Source organism: Hyperoodon ampullatus (genome assembly GCF_949752795.1).
Source record: "Hyperoodon ampullatus genome assembly, chromosome: 8".
NCBI classification, from domain to species: domain Eukaryota; kingdom Metazoa; phylum Chordata; class Mammalia; order Artiodactyla; family Ziphiidae; genus Hyperoodon; species Hyperoodon ampullatus.
Window position 1 is genome coordinate 14,190,036 of NC_136921.1, and position 14,549 is coordinate 14,204,584.

The 14,549-nt window shown below is 38.3% G+C and overlaps 1 protein-coding gene across 5 annotated transcripts in view; it reads left to right on the forward strand.

The window, feature by feature from the left end:
• Positions 1 to 14,549, forward strand: part of DOCK10 (dedicator of cytokinesis 10) — a gene marked incomplete at both ends in the record, with an annotated part of 299,463 nt that overhangs the window by 214,243 nt on the left and 70,671 nt on the right. For all 5 annotated transcript variants that reach the window (XM_079710445.1, XM_079710444.1, XM_079710442.1 and 2 more), the window contains 8 exons: positions 1,763 to 1,885; positions 4,501 to 4,580; positions 6,393 to 6,580; positions 7,080 to 7,145; positions 8,864 to 8,956; positions 13,116 to 13,239; positions 13,436 to 13,557; positions 13,930 to 14,016. In XM_079710445.1, coding sequence (XP_079566571.1) covers positions 1,763 to 1,885; positions 4,501 to 4,580; positions 6,393 to 6,580; positions 7,080 to 7,145; positions 8,864 to 8,956; positions 13,116 to 13,239; positions 13,436 to 13,557; positions 13,930 to 14,016 — 883 coding nt within the window. The remainder of the gene's footprint in view (positions 1 to 1,762; positions 1,886 to 4,500; positions 4,581 to 6,392; positions 6,581 to 7,079; positions 7,146 to 8,863; positions 8,957 to 13,115; positions 13,240 to 13,435; positions 13,558 to 13,929; positions 14,017 to 14,549) is intronic.

Here is a 14,549-nt window from a genome sequence, read left to right on the forward strand (position 1 = left end):
CTGTTCTACGTTTTGTTATTTTGGCTGCGAGGCATGTGGGATCTTAGCTCCCCGACCAGGGATCAAACCCGCACCCCCCGCATCGGAAGGCAAAGTCTTAACCACTGGACCGCCAAGGAAGTCCCTCATGCTGCTTATGAATGAAGCTCTCAGGGATACCTAAGCTTCTTTTCCTTTAGGCTAAACACCACATTTTTTTTTCAATCACACTCCAAACGTCATGGCTCTGAGACCTTCATTGCACATGGATCATTGCTCAACTCTGGCAGTTGGAACAGGTCATGGTGTCCCAGCCATCCTGAAACCATCTGTGTAAATGAATCAGTTCTCTGCTCTCCTGCCAGTTACCATATTTATGGAGTAGGGACAGAGTGTGAGTGCTGTGACCAGCACTTCTCTGTGCTGCTGTGTTCTTCACAGCGTGTCCCATGTAAGTGAGGTGTTTCCAGGACAGAGCTGCTGCGGATAAGAGCAAAAGCCAGTGATACAACTCAAGTCTACTGATATATTTGAAGTGACTGGCAAAATTTTTTTAAAATACTACTCAATTTAACTTTTTCCCATGTTGGGAAAAATGTCACACACTCAAACACCATCCCTAAATAATATTTAAATAAAAATTATCTTCAAGTTAAATATTTTCATTCTTCCTCCCCCAGTGTTATTTGATAGGGGACCTTTTTCCCCTCAGTTACTACTTCACAGAAAAAAAAACTGAGGAGAAAGGTTGAAGGAGTCTAAAAATATCATTCTGGTAAATTCCTGGCCCATTTTCTAAATTATTTGACACTAAAGCTCTATGATCAGATAGCCATTTAAATGGCCTTTTCAGCCTGTGTACTGAAATCTTTGGCTAATGTGAAGAGTAGTAAAAGAGTCTCGTTAAGGTCCTTAAGTTAGAAGAAATAAAGATTCAGCATTTCTCTAACACTGAAGAAAAATCAGTTACACATGGGTCTAATTTTCCTTTGATAGGCACAGAGTATGATGAATCATGGGGAAGAAAAACGACATTAAGCATGCTAGGTATACTTGCCTTTCAGGAAGTGTTGCCCGGCGTTACTATATTATTTGGATGAAAACAACTTATGCATTTTAACTGAATCTATATAGTCCCATTGAAATGAATCAAGGAAGAAAATAAATGGTTCAGGTTCACAGTGTTCTCTTTATTTAATACAAAATGCTCATTCAGGTGTTCTCCATTTTATCTTTGTCTCTGCCCTAAAATTTAGGACTACGGCACATTTATCTCCATGAAAATGTTTCAAGAGTCTGGCTCTCTACACCCACATATACAACCTCATACCCTTTCACTATTCATAAATTCTAACGGCACCACCCAAACTGACATGACCCAGGCTTGCCCAGGAAATAATGAAAAAGTGATAACATGTGTTCCTATTCCTCTCCAACCCCCTAATACTCTATGGCTTTGACATGTTACCAAATCATAAATAAATGTAGTTGTAATATGGGCTGCTGTCACTTTAGATACCAGGTTGAAAATAAGAAATTGAAGATAATAAATACAGTGTATAAATGACATTTTTTCTAAGAAGTTTTCATGTCTTTTTATTTTGTAAGTTCCTGGACTTTCTTCCATTATAAATGGGAAGTTGAATCATTTTAGTCAGCTTAAAAATACATCTTCGTAAGTAATATCCAAATACCAAGAGGGGAGCATTGGTGGTTCAGTGGTAGAATTCTCCCCTCCCTCCCATGCCAAATGCCAAACTGAATAAATATTGTTTTCTTTCAGATCAGTATTTAAAGACAACCAGGGAAATGTGGACAGAGACTCAAGATTTTCACCATTGTATAGACAAGAAAGCAACAAGATTTCAACTGAGGACCTACTTAAACTAGTGTCAGATTATAGAAGGTAGGATGTTTTGGATACTCTTGAAATTAACATGAATCAACTACATTGCTGCTGTTGATTTGTTATCTCTGCATAAACAATACTCCATAACCAGATTCCCAAATATCCATACTCCCCCAGAAAGCAGATGCTTTGCAGATGACCTCTCATATGCCCAAATGACACCCTAAGAGTAAATTTGCCAGAATGATGTGGAAGGAGTGTGAGACATTAAACTATGTCAGTTACCTACAGCTATGTAACAAATCACCCCAAAAATGAGTGACTTAAAACAACAACATCACTTATTTTTCTCTTGAGTCCATAATTTGAGCATGGCTAAGTGAAGACAGTTTGTCTCTTCTATACATGGCATCAGCTGGAAGAGGTCCAGTGGAGTCAGAGGATCCATTTTTGGGATAGCGCATTTGATGACTGGCAAGTTGGTGCTGGCTGTTAGCTGGAAGCTCAACTGGAGCTGTGGGTTGGAGACCTTGGTTCTTCTCTGCATGAGATGCTATGGCTTGGGTTCTAAGAGTAAGTGTCCCATGGGACAGACAGAAAATGTTCACTGCCAGTTTCTTAAGATGGGAAACTGTCACAGTGCCATTTCTGCTATAACATACTGTCAAACTGTCACAGATCCCAGATTCAAATGAAGGGTATATAGACACCTCTAAATGGGAGGAGTGTTAGCGGATTTTAGAATATGTATGAAACACCACAGAGCAATTAATTGCTGTGAGTACAATAATTCATAATAGTTCTGTCATTCAAATGCTTTTGGAAGAGACAATGGAAGTTAGAGCTAAAAGAAGAAAAAACATAAAAGTCACAACATTTTTAAAATGAGTCACCATATATTCAGCATCTGATGATGGTAAGATCTTTCATGACAAGTGGCTTATCTTAAACAGTTAGTCCCCTGACACAGTCAGGATTCTTGTTCCCTTTGTCCCTTTCCCAAATATTAACTCTCTGCCTCTCCCATCTAAGAATCAACAATTCCTTATCAATTAAGTTTGTTTATCCAAAACAAAAATTATTTATTACTATGAAACAAGCATGATTAATATTTTCTGTATCTTCAATAGAGGATATATTTCTATTTAACTAGAAGGGAAGTTTGCCCAGTGTTTTTTTTGTTCTGGAAAAAAATAAACCATAGGAAGCAAAATAAAAGTGGAATTGAACCAATATTATTTTTTTGTGATTCTACAGGACCACTCCTTACATGGGGAGACCTTCCTTCCCCTTATCAAACATCATGGTCAAAACCCCTATATCCACTAAGTGGAAATTAAGAATGATTTTCCTCTTTACTTTTTCCAAATTTACTAAAGCCTGAAAAGTTGTAACACTGAGCAGAAGGGAATAGGCAAAACAGGAGAAGACCATACTGTCACAAAACCCATGTTATTGGTGTTTAGCCAAGAAAGTTATCACTATGGCATTTAGAGGGCATCTAGAATACCCAATACCATACTGGTGAGACATTAAATTATTTCATGGATGCCTCACACGTAATGACATTTATTCTCAGTAGTGTGCTGATAAATGTCTACCGCTGACCCTCTAGGAGGAAAAACACTGATTTGTATTGATGGCAAATTTCTCTGGTGTAAATTATCCTACCATTGCTGATTTCAAGCTACCAGTGGGGTTTTGCCAATAATGGAGCTGGAAAGAAATGTGCACACCATCATATAACATTTCCACCACACAGATAGATGTAAATAACCTCAAGAGCATGGATCCTCTCACCATGTAGTAAAACAATTACTAAGTGATGAATTTTCAGTAATTTTTACCTTGGTATTTAATGTAATTTGTTTAATATAATTTCATTTTTTAATAATGACTGTGTTTTACAGATGGCAGGCAAAATAACTGAAAATATAACAATTAGCTGTCACAGGCTGGGAAGAGCTGCCTCTCGAAGTAGATTTCCTGAGAGGGGTGACACTTGAAACTGTTCTTAGCAACTTTCACCTTACTATAAAAGAAGATACGGGAGAAGGTTTTAGTAAAGAGGGAGGAAAAGAAAGTCAAGGATTCATGAATTAGAGTGACTGTGGGCACAGGGATAGGTGGTGAAGAAGGGTCTACATACACTTACGAGGGATCAGGGAAAGGGCCCTTGTCCTCCTGGATTGTTGGTGAAAAGGGAAAAAGCAAACTGTCCACTTAGCAGTTGTGGCAAAGACCATCCTTGCTCTCAAAACTTCTTAAAATTCCTCATGAAAGTGAATTATTTAAATCGGTTCAAATACTAGTACTTTTTGTTAACAAAATTAAATATTTACCATTTACCAAAACTAATGATTTACATTGCACTCGTTTGGCCATATAAATGTTATCTGAAGTGGTGCAAATAAATTTAAAACATTCTTCAGAATATCTGTAACTTGACCCCTCCCTGATTTTTAATTTTTATTTGTAAAATCACATAAATTTTAGTTTTCAAAATAAATCTAACTAAATGAAATTATTCACAAGATTGTTTAGGGTCCCACTGTTTATCCTTATCAAAGCTCAGAACTACCATTGTCTGGTTTTTTTCCTTGACAACTAGAATAATTCACTGTGTGTGTGTGTGTGTGTGTGTGTGTTTCTATGCTGGTATACTTTCACAGAGCTGACAGAATAAGCAAAACGCAGACCATTCCTGGAAGCCTGGATATCGCTGTTGACAACATTCCTTTGGAGCATCCAAGTATGATGATGATGTCATGGCTTGCTTGTAGAGTTTTGAATGTTTAGTGGCTTTTTGGTTGGTTGGTTGGTTGGTTGGTTGGATAGTTGGTTCGTTACAAAGGTTTGTTTGGGGATTTTTTTCTCAAGGTTTAGGATAACTGTAATTCATTATCCTATAGAAATTTGGGATGTCTTATTTCTCCATTAAGACAGACTGTAAGTGTTGTAGGACAGGAACTATATTCAGGGTGACCTAATATTCATCTGGTATACACCATGCACCGAGCAGGGTGTTAAATTGTATCATTTAATCCTCAGAACCCTGAAGGGTTGCAAATGAGGAAGTCCAGTTCAGATAAATTGATAAACCAATAACCCCTAATGAACAATGCCACACTGAGCTGTCAAAGGGCTACTCTGAACACTGTGCATTGCCACCCAAGTGGCCATGCAGTAATTATAGCCAGAAAGTTTTTAGACTCTGTTATTACACAGAGAGCATATATCATTTCCAGAATATGGTCAAAAGTTCTATTTATTTTAGTGAAAATTTAAATTTCAGAAGCAGTTTTATTAACTTATAAATAAGATTTTTCAGAATTTATTTATTAAGTGGTGAGATTAGTTTATTTGGTTTTATTTTTCTTCGAATTACACCTTTTAGTGACTTTCTCAGTGATGCAAAGAATGAATAAAGGCATTCTAAAAAGAACTACAAACGGAGAGGATTATTACCACAGATATTTGAATTACCATTAGCACTATTAAGTTTTCCATTCTTATGACTTTTCCACAAATCACTTTAATATGAAATAAAATGAGCATTCTAACTTAAATCATGGCTCCAAATCACTTTTGTATTGATTGGTGTGAAAAACCAGATGACAAAGTAAGCCATTTCCTCTACCTGATTTGTGGAAGGTTACTTTTATTACCTAGGGAAAAGAAAAATAACAAAAGAGAAAGCTAAAATATTCTCTTTGAATATCCTATGATATTCTCTGATATCATAGGATATCAGAGAAATTTGAACATATAATAAAAATATTCTAATTGATTTTTGAAGAAAAAAACAAAAAGCCTGTAATCTGATTCCCAAGCATATAGCTAAAGGTATAGCTAAGCATGTAGCTAACCATGTTGCTTGTTTGAACACAGGAAGATTCCAAATGGGGTAAAGGAAGGTAGAAGGCCTTGCTGTCTTTCAGTGCCACAACTTCAGCCTCCAAACTGCTTAGTGTCAAGTTTTGATTTATAAATTCTAATGGTCTTTTCCCCCCTTAGGCTGTTTTTACAAGGTTAGATTTTAAAAGATTGTGAAAACTGAAGAGAAAAATAAAATTGTAACTATTAATGCAGAGGGGGATTAGGGCCTATGTTGTAAAATCGTTCCATAAGGGAAATTACTGTTAAGCCAAGTGGTACTATCAGTAATAAACCCATTGGACAGAGTTTTCTTCCATCATAGATCAATATTTATAGTATGATGGCTAAAGTCAGTGAGCTCGTCTTTATCTTAGCATACCTGGTTAGTATGTTCAGAGGATCTCTAGCTAAAATTTACATTTTATATGAAACTTAATACAAAAAGAAAATAGTTATAAATCCAAAAGATTTACCAGTTTTTTGAGATATCAGTTTTAATGTTAAATATATCACTGAGTATCTATCATGCTTACCTCCTACAAAGTTTTCAGGCCAGCATAATTTAACATAAATTAGTATATAAGCATACAGTTTCTATTTTGAGTAGATTCATTTTAAAATAGGTTAAGTATTGTTCACTTACAATCATATCAAGTGACAAACTTTTCTTTTCTGATTTTTAAAGACTGTGTAACATCGTCCTTTATCCCTGTCAAGCCTTTCAATGTGATAGCTCAACTAGAGCCCACAGTGGAAGTGGAAGAATTCGTTTACGACTCAACAAAGTATTGCCGTCCTTACAGAGTATACAAAAATCAAATTTACATTTACCCCAAGCACCTCAAGTATGATAGCCAGAAATGTTTCAACAAGGTATGATATGTTTCTGAGATATCATCCTCTCTCTCCACCCTATTTAGACCATATTAAGACAGTTTCTTGAAAGTTCAAATACAAATTACTATAGACTAACACTTTAGAATAGAAAACCATTTGAAGAAAATGTTTAATGAGAGACAGTGATGAGTTTCACCTTAAAAGTGTTTGAGGATGCACGTTTTATAACATATGAATAAAACTTTCTGAAATCAGCCCTAAATAATTTTGTTCCAAACTTTATTTTTGGTTTATTAAGAGACTCTGAAAATAGCCTACCTGCACTCTTTCAATATGAGTCTTTTCTGCCCCTTTAAATAATCTCTCCAAATCTTTCTGCTATTTCTGAGTGCTATGAGTAATGTCACAAGAGAATTTTGGCTATTCTACATTTTTCAGATTTAATTAGAAGCTACTTATTTTAGGCACTTGGATTGTTTTCTGATGTTATCTAACAGGAAATTACAATGTCCATTTTCCCTCTCTGTAATTTCAGGCACGAAATATAACTGTGTGCATTGAATTCAAAAATTCCGATGAAGAAGATGCCAAGCCCATGAAGGTGAGCCAAGCCCATGAGGGAATACAGCACATAGGGGCAGGCAGGTACCCCGGTTCTCCCCACCACCGAGGGGCTTTTTAGTTTAGTGTGCTGGAAAGAGGAGCAATTCAGTCCATTTGATTTAGATTTCCTAACATGTACCTGATTGAGCAGCTACCATTAACTAGATCTATTAGAAATGCCAGTCTCATGGCTCTGCTTAGCTTTTCATGATTTGGAAAAAAGGAAGCCGTTTTAGTGTGAAATCAAGGCAACGATTCCCCTCTGGAAGACTTTGCCATTTTCAAAGATTAGCCCGCATCTCATGAATTCAGCATGCTTGATTTCAAATGCAGCATCCCAGCTGGGCTTCATGTGGCCTCTGCAGAAGGGCTGCTGCCTACTGGCCTGATGGCTAACGCAGGGGGCCAATGGGGCGCTCACATTTATGGAAGGTGCGTGTGGCCACTTGCCCGAAGACCTCGGAAATGGCTCTGGGAAGCTGGTCCCTGCTGTTGATCACGCGACTTAATAAGATCAATAAAACTATGAGTTTTGTAGGAAGTGGCTGTTTGATCCTATAAAACTGCAACTGGATGGCATTTTTCAGAGTTTGTATTTGATATATACTGTTTTTATTTTAGGGACTTCAAACAACGTAAAGAAACTTATTAGAATAGAGAGGAAAATTCTTTTCAGTGGGCCTGTGGCCAGATCTTCCCAGTTTTGGTGAATCAGAGGAAGGAGATATAGTAAAGGACAAAACTAATTTCTAACTAATCCCCACAATTATCTGAGGTCATCTCTTAAAGCACTCTGTCAGGTACCAATTGTGTTCTCTGTGCTCAGAAGGGTTGTAGCATTATTTAGAATAACAGTAATCAATCTGAGTGATTGAATGAATCGTGCACAATAGAGAGAAAGAGTTCTTTACAATTGTCCTGAGGCACTCTCAGCATCCCCAGGTTCCAAGTTCCACAATAGCATTAGCAGCAGGAGAGAAAAAATAAAATGAAATGCAATTGTCAAGCAAACAAAGGCAATGACCAGACGGCAAACACACCAGGCCTGCTAGAGAATCGCTTATGGGGAAAAATCTAAAAAAGAGGAGTACTCGCAGGTACATGTGACCTCGGTTCCATTGCATTCTAAAGCATTACTCAAGAGATACAGCTGACTTCAGTAGAGGGACTCTGAGCCTTGGGCTAAAGCGGCTTTTATGACAAGTGCCGTATCCCATCCCCTGGCCTGATTAGGGGCTGGGACGGAAGAATAACACAATACAGTGGAACCTGGAACCAGCCCTACGCTTCCAGCTCTCATTCTTGGTTGGGGACTGGCATGTCAGGAGCTGGGGTCAAACCAAGCCTTGTATCACTAAGGACTGATCGCCTTAAACTCTAGACCAGAGCTGGGTACCGTGGGCCACAGGAATCAGAATTGAACAAAGTATCTCTTATCTTCTAGTAATCAAAAGTTAGGTAGTAGTTAATTGATTCAGGTATTCAGTATTGATATAGTATCTACATAATGAATTAAAGCCTTCAAATTTTCTTCAACAGTGCCCTGTTGTATAATAAGTACAGGACAACAGATCAAAGAAGTTCAAGGTTAATTAGATGTCAGCTAAGTCTGGCAAGTTACCACAAAATGCATCTTTGTCCCAGAAGGGGTAACTGAAGAGTTGTGGCCTTTTTGTGCTCAGGGTTAATTTCAGACACTCATAACTTTTTAAACAGTGTATTTACGGAAAACCTGGAGGGCCCCTCTTCACCTCAGCCGCCTACACTGCAGTTCTGCATCATTCCCAGAACCCAGATTTCTCCGACGAGGTAAGCCAAGCCCCCACTGCCCCCAGCAGCTCCTTAAAAGATGGGTGAGTGGGTACGATAATACATGATGACAAACACTCTCTCTAGACTACTCCTCAGACTAAGGACATACCTTAGTAGGTGTTTACATAACCCAGTTTTAAAAACCACGTTAATTGACAGTTGCTCCAGGACTATGCTGCAAATTCATGTATTTCAGCACAAGATTTTAAAAATGTGATGTTTTTGTTATATCATTTCTTTCAAATTAGACTAATTTTTTTCTTTTATTTTTCATTGATTAAGGTAACAAACATCGTGTTAGATAGTTTTTACCAATCAATAGCGGCATTTCATATCCTAAGGGAAAAAACAAAAAGGGCTAGAGTATGAACCAACATTATTGCTTATAACCCTCATGAACTTGAAGGAACTTGGACTGCCTCACCTCAAGACCTGCCCTGCCAACTCTCAAGACTCTCTTATTATGTGCCAGGAAGCACGCTATACTCTAAATATATACTATCTCACTTGATCCACATGGCTTTCTCCAGAGAAACAGAGCCAATAGGAAGATGATAGATAGAGAGATACATAGGTAGATAGATAGATAGATAGATAGGTAGATAGATAGACAGATAGATAGGTACAATTCAATATAAGGTATCAGCTCACATCATTAAGGAGGCTGAAAAGTCCCACAATCTACCGTCTTCACCCAGGAAAGCCATTGGTGTAGTTCAAAGGCCTGAGAACCAGAGTGTCTATTGTAGAGTCCAGTCGAGGTCTGAAGGCCCGAGAACTAATAGTGCCAAGAACTGGAGAAGATCGGTGTTCTAAGTCAAGCAGTCAGGCAGAGAGGAAATTCAACCTTACTCTGCCTTCTTGTTCTATTCTGGACCTCAGTGGATGAGGTGTGCCCACCCACATGGGGAGGGCCATCTACTTTGCTCAGTCCACCAATTCAAATACTGGTCTCTTCCAGAAACGCCCTCACAGACACACTGAGAAATCATGTTTAGCCAGCTCTCTAGGCATCCCGTGGCCCAGTCAAGTTGACACATAAAATTAACCCTCACACCTTCCTAATTTATGGATAAGGAAGCCAGCGATCAGAGAAGCAACTTTGACAAGGGCACATAACTATGAAGTCACAGTCAAAATTTAAGCCAGCCCATGTGACTCCAGAGCCTGAAGCTTCACTGCTCTGCTATAACCCATATAAAAAAAAAAACTTATTGGATTAGTAGTAAATGACTATACATAAGTCAGCTTGTATTATAAACAGCTTTAGACAAACAAGTTTCAGTGATTAAATTTAATTTCTAACCGTGAAGCTAAGGTCTGAACTAATGCAACCTGCCAATGTGATTTCTGGGATTTAAAATATCACATATTTTGTATTAGTTTCCTATTGCTACTTTAACAAATTATCACAGTTTCGTGGATTAAATAACCCACATTGATTACCTTATGGTTCGGTGGGTCAGAACTCTGAAATGGGTCCCACAGGGCTGAAATCAGGTGTCAGCAGGCCTCCATTCCTTCTGGAGGTTCTGGGACGAATCCTTGCCTTGCCTTTTCCAGTTTCTGGAGACTTCCCATACTCCTTGGCTTGTGACCCCTTCCAGCAATGTCATTACTCTGACCTCTGTTTCTCTCCTCACATTTCTTATGACCCTGACTCTCCTGCCTCCCTCTGATAAGGACCTTTGCTATTACATTGGACCCACTGGGCTAATCCAGTTTAATCTCCCCATCTCAAGACCCTTAATTTAATCACAGCTGCAAAATCCCTTTTACTGTGTAAGGAGACATATTCATATATTCTGAGGATTAGGACTTGGGGGACATCCTGGAGGGCCATTATTCTTCCTATCACACCTTGTTATACGTCAACCATTTATAAACTTCTTAAAAGAACACCAATGAAACCACAGACCTCACTAACCTCATCTCCTTCCTCCACATCCATTTAATGCTCTTAAATTTTTTCCCTATAAATTCAGGACAGAGGTAAAAAAATAATAATAATAAGGGAAAGGGCTATTACTACATTACAGAATATTTACTACATTGGTTGACCGCTTGACAAAGCCCATCTGAAAGGTGCAACCTCTGTCGACATATAAGATTTAATGAAAAAAAATGTTCTTACGGTTAAGTCTGGCTTTTAATCTCTCTCACGCTCATGTGCTTCCCGGAATCCTTGTAAAAGCCATGAGCTTTTCCACAAGAGAACATGTATATAATGAACTGCCTGGTGAACTCTTCAGTGCAGATTCAAAACCATTTTCTTCTTTTTTATTGCAAAAGATGATTGCATTAATTATAAACATGAATATAAATTCTTCTAAGGCACTGCTAAAATATAATGTGAGTATTTGCAGTATTTGTTACCAAGGAGTGTTAGCATTAATGTGTAGTTTACTGGAATTCTTGAACACTTGCTTTGGTCCCATGTATTCCAACTAAAAAAAGAAAATTTCATTCTACTGTATTGTTAGTTATTGTATGTTTTGAACTGTATATTGGCTTTTGTTACCAGGTTAGCATGCTGGTATGTAATGAATATATGTAAGCTGTAAACCATTCTAATTCAGGAGTTCTCAAACCTTACCAGGCAGAGAATCACCTGGAAGGCTTGTTAAAACACAGATGACTGGAACCCACCCCAAATTTTTGGATTCCATATGTCTGGGATGGGGCCTGAGAAATTGCATTTCTAAACAACTTTCTCAGAGATGCTGATACCGCTGTTCCAGGAATGACACTGAAAATCTGTGTAATAAATTCTCTCCTGAACAATGTGAAAATAAAGTAACTATATATATATATAGATGCACAGAGAGTCTCATAAAAACTAGTAGATAATTTGCTTGGCTCTTTATCACCTTATTGCTTGATTTGACTGTTCAAGAAATTACTTAGTTGCTAATATTGAATTGAATGTCACTTACCTGCATGGGATCCTGGGATTCCAGTGTGACATGTGTTCTTGTCCTGGAAGATCCTATTAATTACTGACTAGTCCATCCTCCTAGTGACTCAAAGCCCCCTAACATCTTTCACCTTGGTTGTTACCTCTGTATCATCCTACTTAGCAAGACCGTGGAGGGAATTAAATGACAACCTATGTGACAGAGGTGTGGAAACTGAAAAGCACTATCACATGTAGAGGGTTCCAAAACCTTTCTTTCCAGGAACATGGAGGATGCTCCTCATTAAGTAGATTCTTCACCTATATCAGTTTTATGTTTTATGTTTTTTTCGTAGGTGTTATTTACAGAAGAGAACATGACCTCTTTACAAAATGGCTCATTACTTAGTTACCACAATGTAATTTTTTACACAATACATACCACATATCTTTTTTTTTTTTTTTTTTTTTGTGGTACGTGGGCCTCTCACTGTTGTGGCCTCTCCCGTTGCAGAGCACAGGCTCCGGACACGCAGGCTCAGCGGCCATGGCTCACGGGCCCAGCCGCTCCGCGGCATGTGGGATCCTCCCAGACCGGGGCACGAACCCGTGTCCCCTGCATCGGCAGGCGGACTCTCAACCACTGCGCCACCAGGGAAGCCCCATACCACATATCTTTTTGTGGTTTTTATAATGGATAGATTCCATACTCCAGTTACATCATTTGCAACTACCATGTTTCTCAACAATGTGCCTGTGGATCATCTGGGGATCTTGCTAAATACAGATTTTGATTCCATATGTCTGGGGTAGTATCTGAGAGTCTGCATCTCTAATCAGCTCCCAAGTGATGCTTATGCAACTGGTCCATGCACACACTCTGGGAGGCAAGGACCTACTATTCACTCAACTCATGTCCCTTGATGATAGGTCCTTAATCTGTGCCTTATTTACATTCTACTGTCATGTCTGTGTGTGTGTGTGTGTAATTCATGGTGGTATAAATTATCTAATGAGAAACTCTAGCTATTCTAAGTTATCACCACAATAAAGAAGTAAAAATAACATCTTAACACATTACTGCTAGTGGGATGGATATTTATTGAGAGTTAAATCGTACTTCTAGTGCTGACTATTAAATTGTGGACCTAGATTTCAGTGAAAGACTTTAAAAAATGCTAACATGCCTATGCTTTGTCTTGTCCTGACACTGGGAAAATGATTTCAATCTTAGCCCAGCTATTATCTCTTTCATTGCAGGTGAAAATTGAGCTACCAACACAACTTCATGAGAAACACCATATTTTTTTTTCTTTTTATCATGTCACTTGTGACATAAATGCAAAAGCTAACGCCAAAAAGAAGGAGGCTCTGGAAACACCAGGTATTGGCAGGAAGCAATCTGAGATAGCTGTGCATGTTATCACTGGAACTTAAATTGGAGAGTCTTTGAAAAGCTCTGATTTATTGAGTTTTTTAAAGTGAAGTTTTGTATTCATAAATGATAAATAGCTTTATTTTTACTCCTCGCCATGAAGGTTTGTACTGAAAAGTTTTCCCTTTGTTGTTCCTTTGCACAGTTGGATATGCTTGGCTTCCTCTCATGAGAGATGATCAGATAGCTTCTCAAGAGTACAATATCCCAGTAGCAACAAGCCTGCCTCCGAATTATTTAAGCTTTCAAGATTCTGCAAGTGGAAAGGTATTGAGTGATGTATAACTTAAGAGAAAAAATACATGGGCTAAATGGCATGAGGTTATCTTCTTTCTGTTGTTTAAATTAACCCAACCTTGGTGTATGCATCCATTGTAATAAGGAATCAGGTGTACCTATGATATGTCAAATATCTTGTTTAGTTTGTGGCCAGTAGAAATGATCTGTTCAAAATGATCCCCTGGAATCACATTGGTATCATTTACCAATATTACTAAATGTATTTGCATCTCTTATTTTCCATCTCTATAGGACTGTGAGGTTAATGGATCAGGATGACAAATTAACGTAAACTAAATAACCTGTTTATTTCCTCTCTCTCAAATTGCCACAGTGATAGTAACACACTCTTTTTTGCAGCATGGTGGGAGTGACATTAAATGGGTCGATGGTGGCAAACCACTTTTCAAAGTATCGACATTTGTTGTATCAACAGTGAATACTCAGGTGAGCATGTTGTCCTGAAATATCAAAATCTTCTCTAACACTTAGAATCATAAAGTGTCTCCTAGATTTATAGGAGGAGACTCACCATTCCACAAGGTGTCAGAAGAGCAGGTGATCAAAAAGGAAGAATGTTTGTGGCAAAACTGTATCCCTCTTCCAGAAGAGATCGAATGCCCTAACCCATAAAAGCTCAGGCACTATGAAAGTGCTCAGGGCACTTTCCTTGGAAGATGGTTTGCTTCCCATTACAACCCCCAAGTGTTAAAAATATGAAACGTTTAAAATAAAGACTTTGGACCTTTACCTTAAAACTCAGTCTAATTCACAATCCCTACCCAAGGCTCCTCTCATGGAAAGGCCACGAGGTTGGCAGAACTGTATTTGAGAGTCACCTCGGCCAATTTCTGGCCCAGTGACCCTGGACAAGTCACCTCACCCCTGCAGTCCTGTGTCCTCAGCAGGAAAATGATAACAATAAAAAATCTCAACCTAAGGTGGTAGTGAGGCTCAAAATGAGAAACTGCATGTGAAAA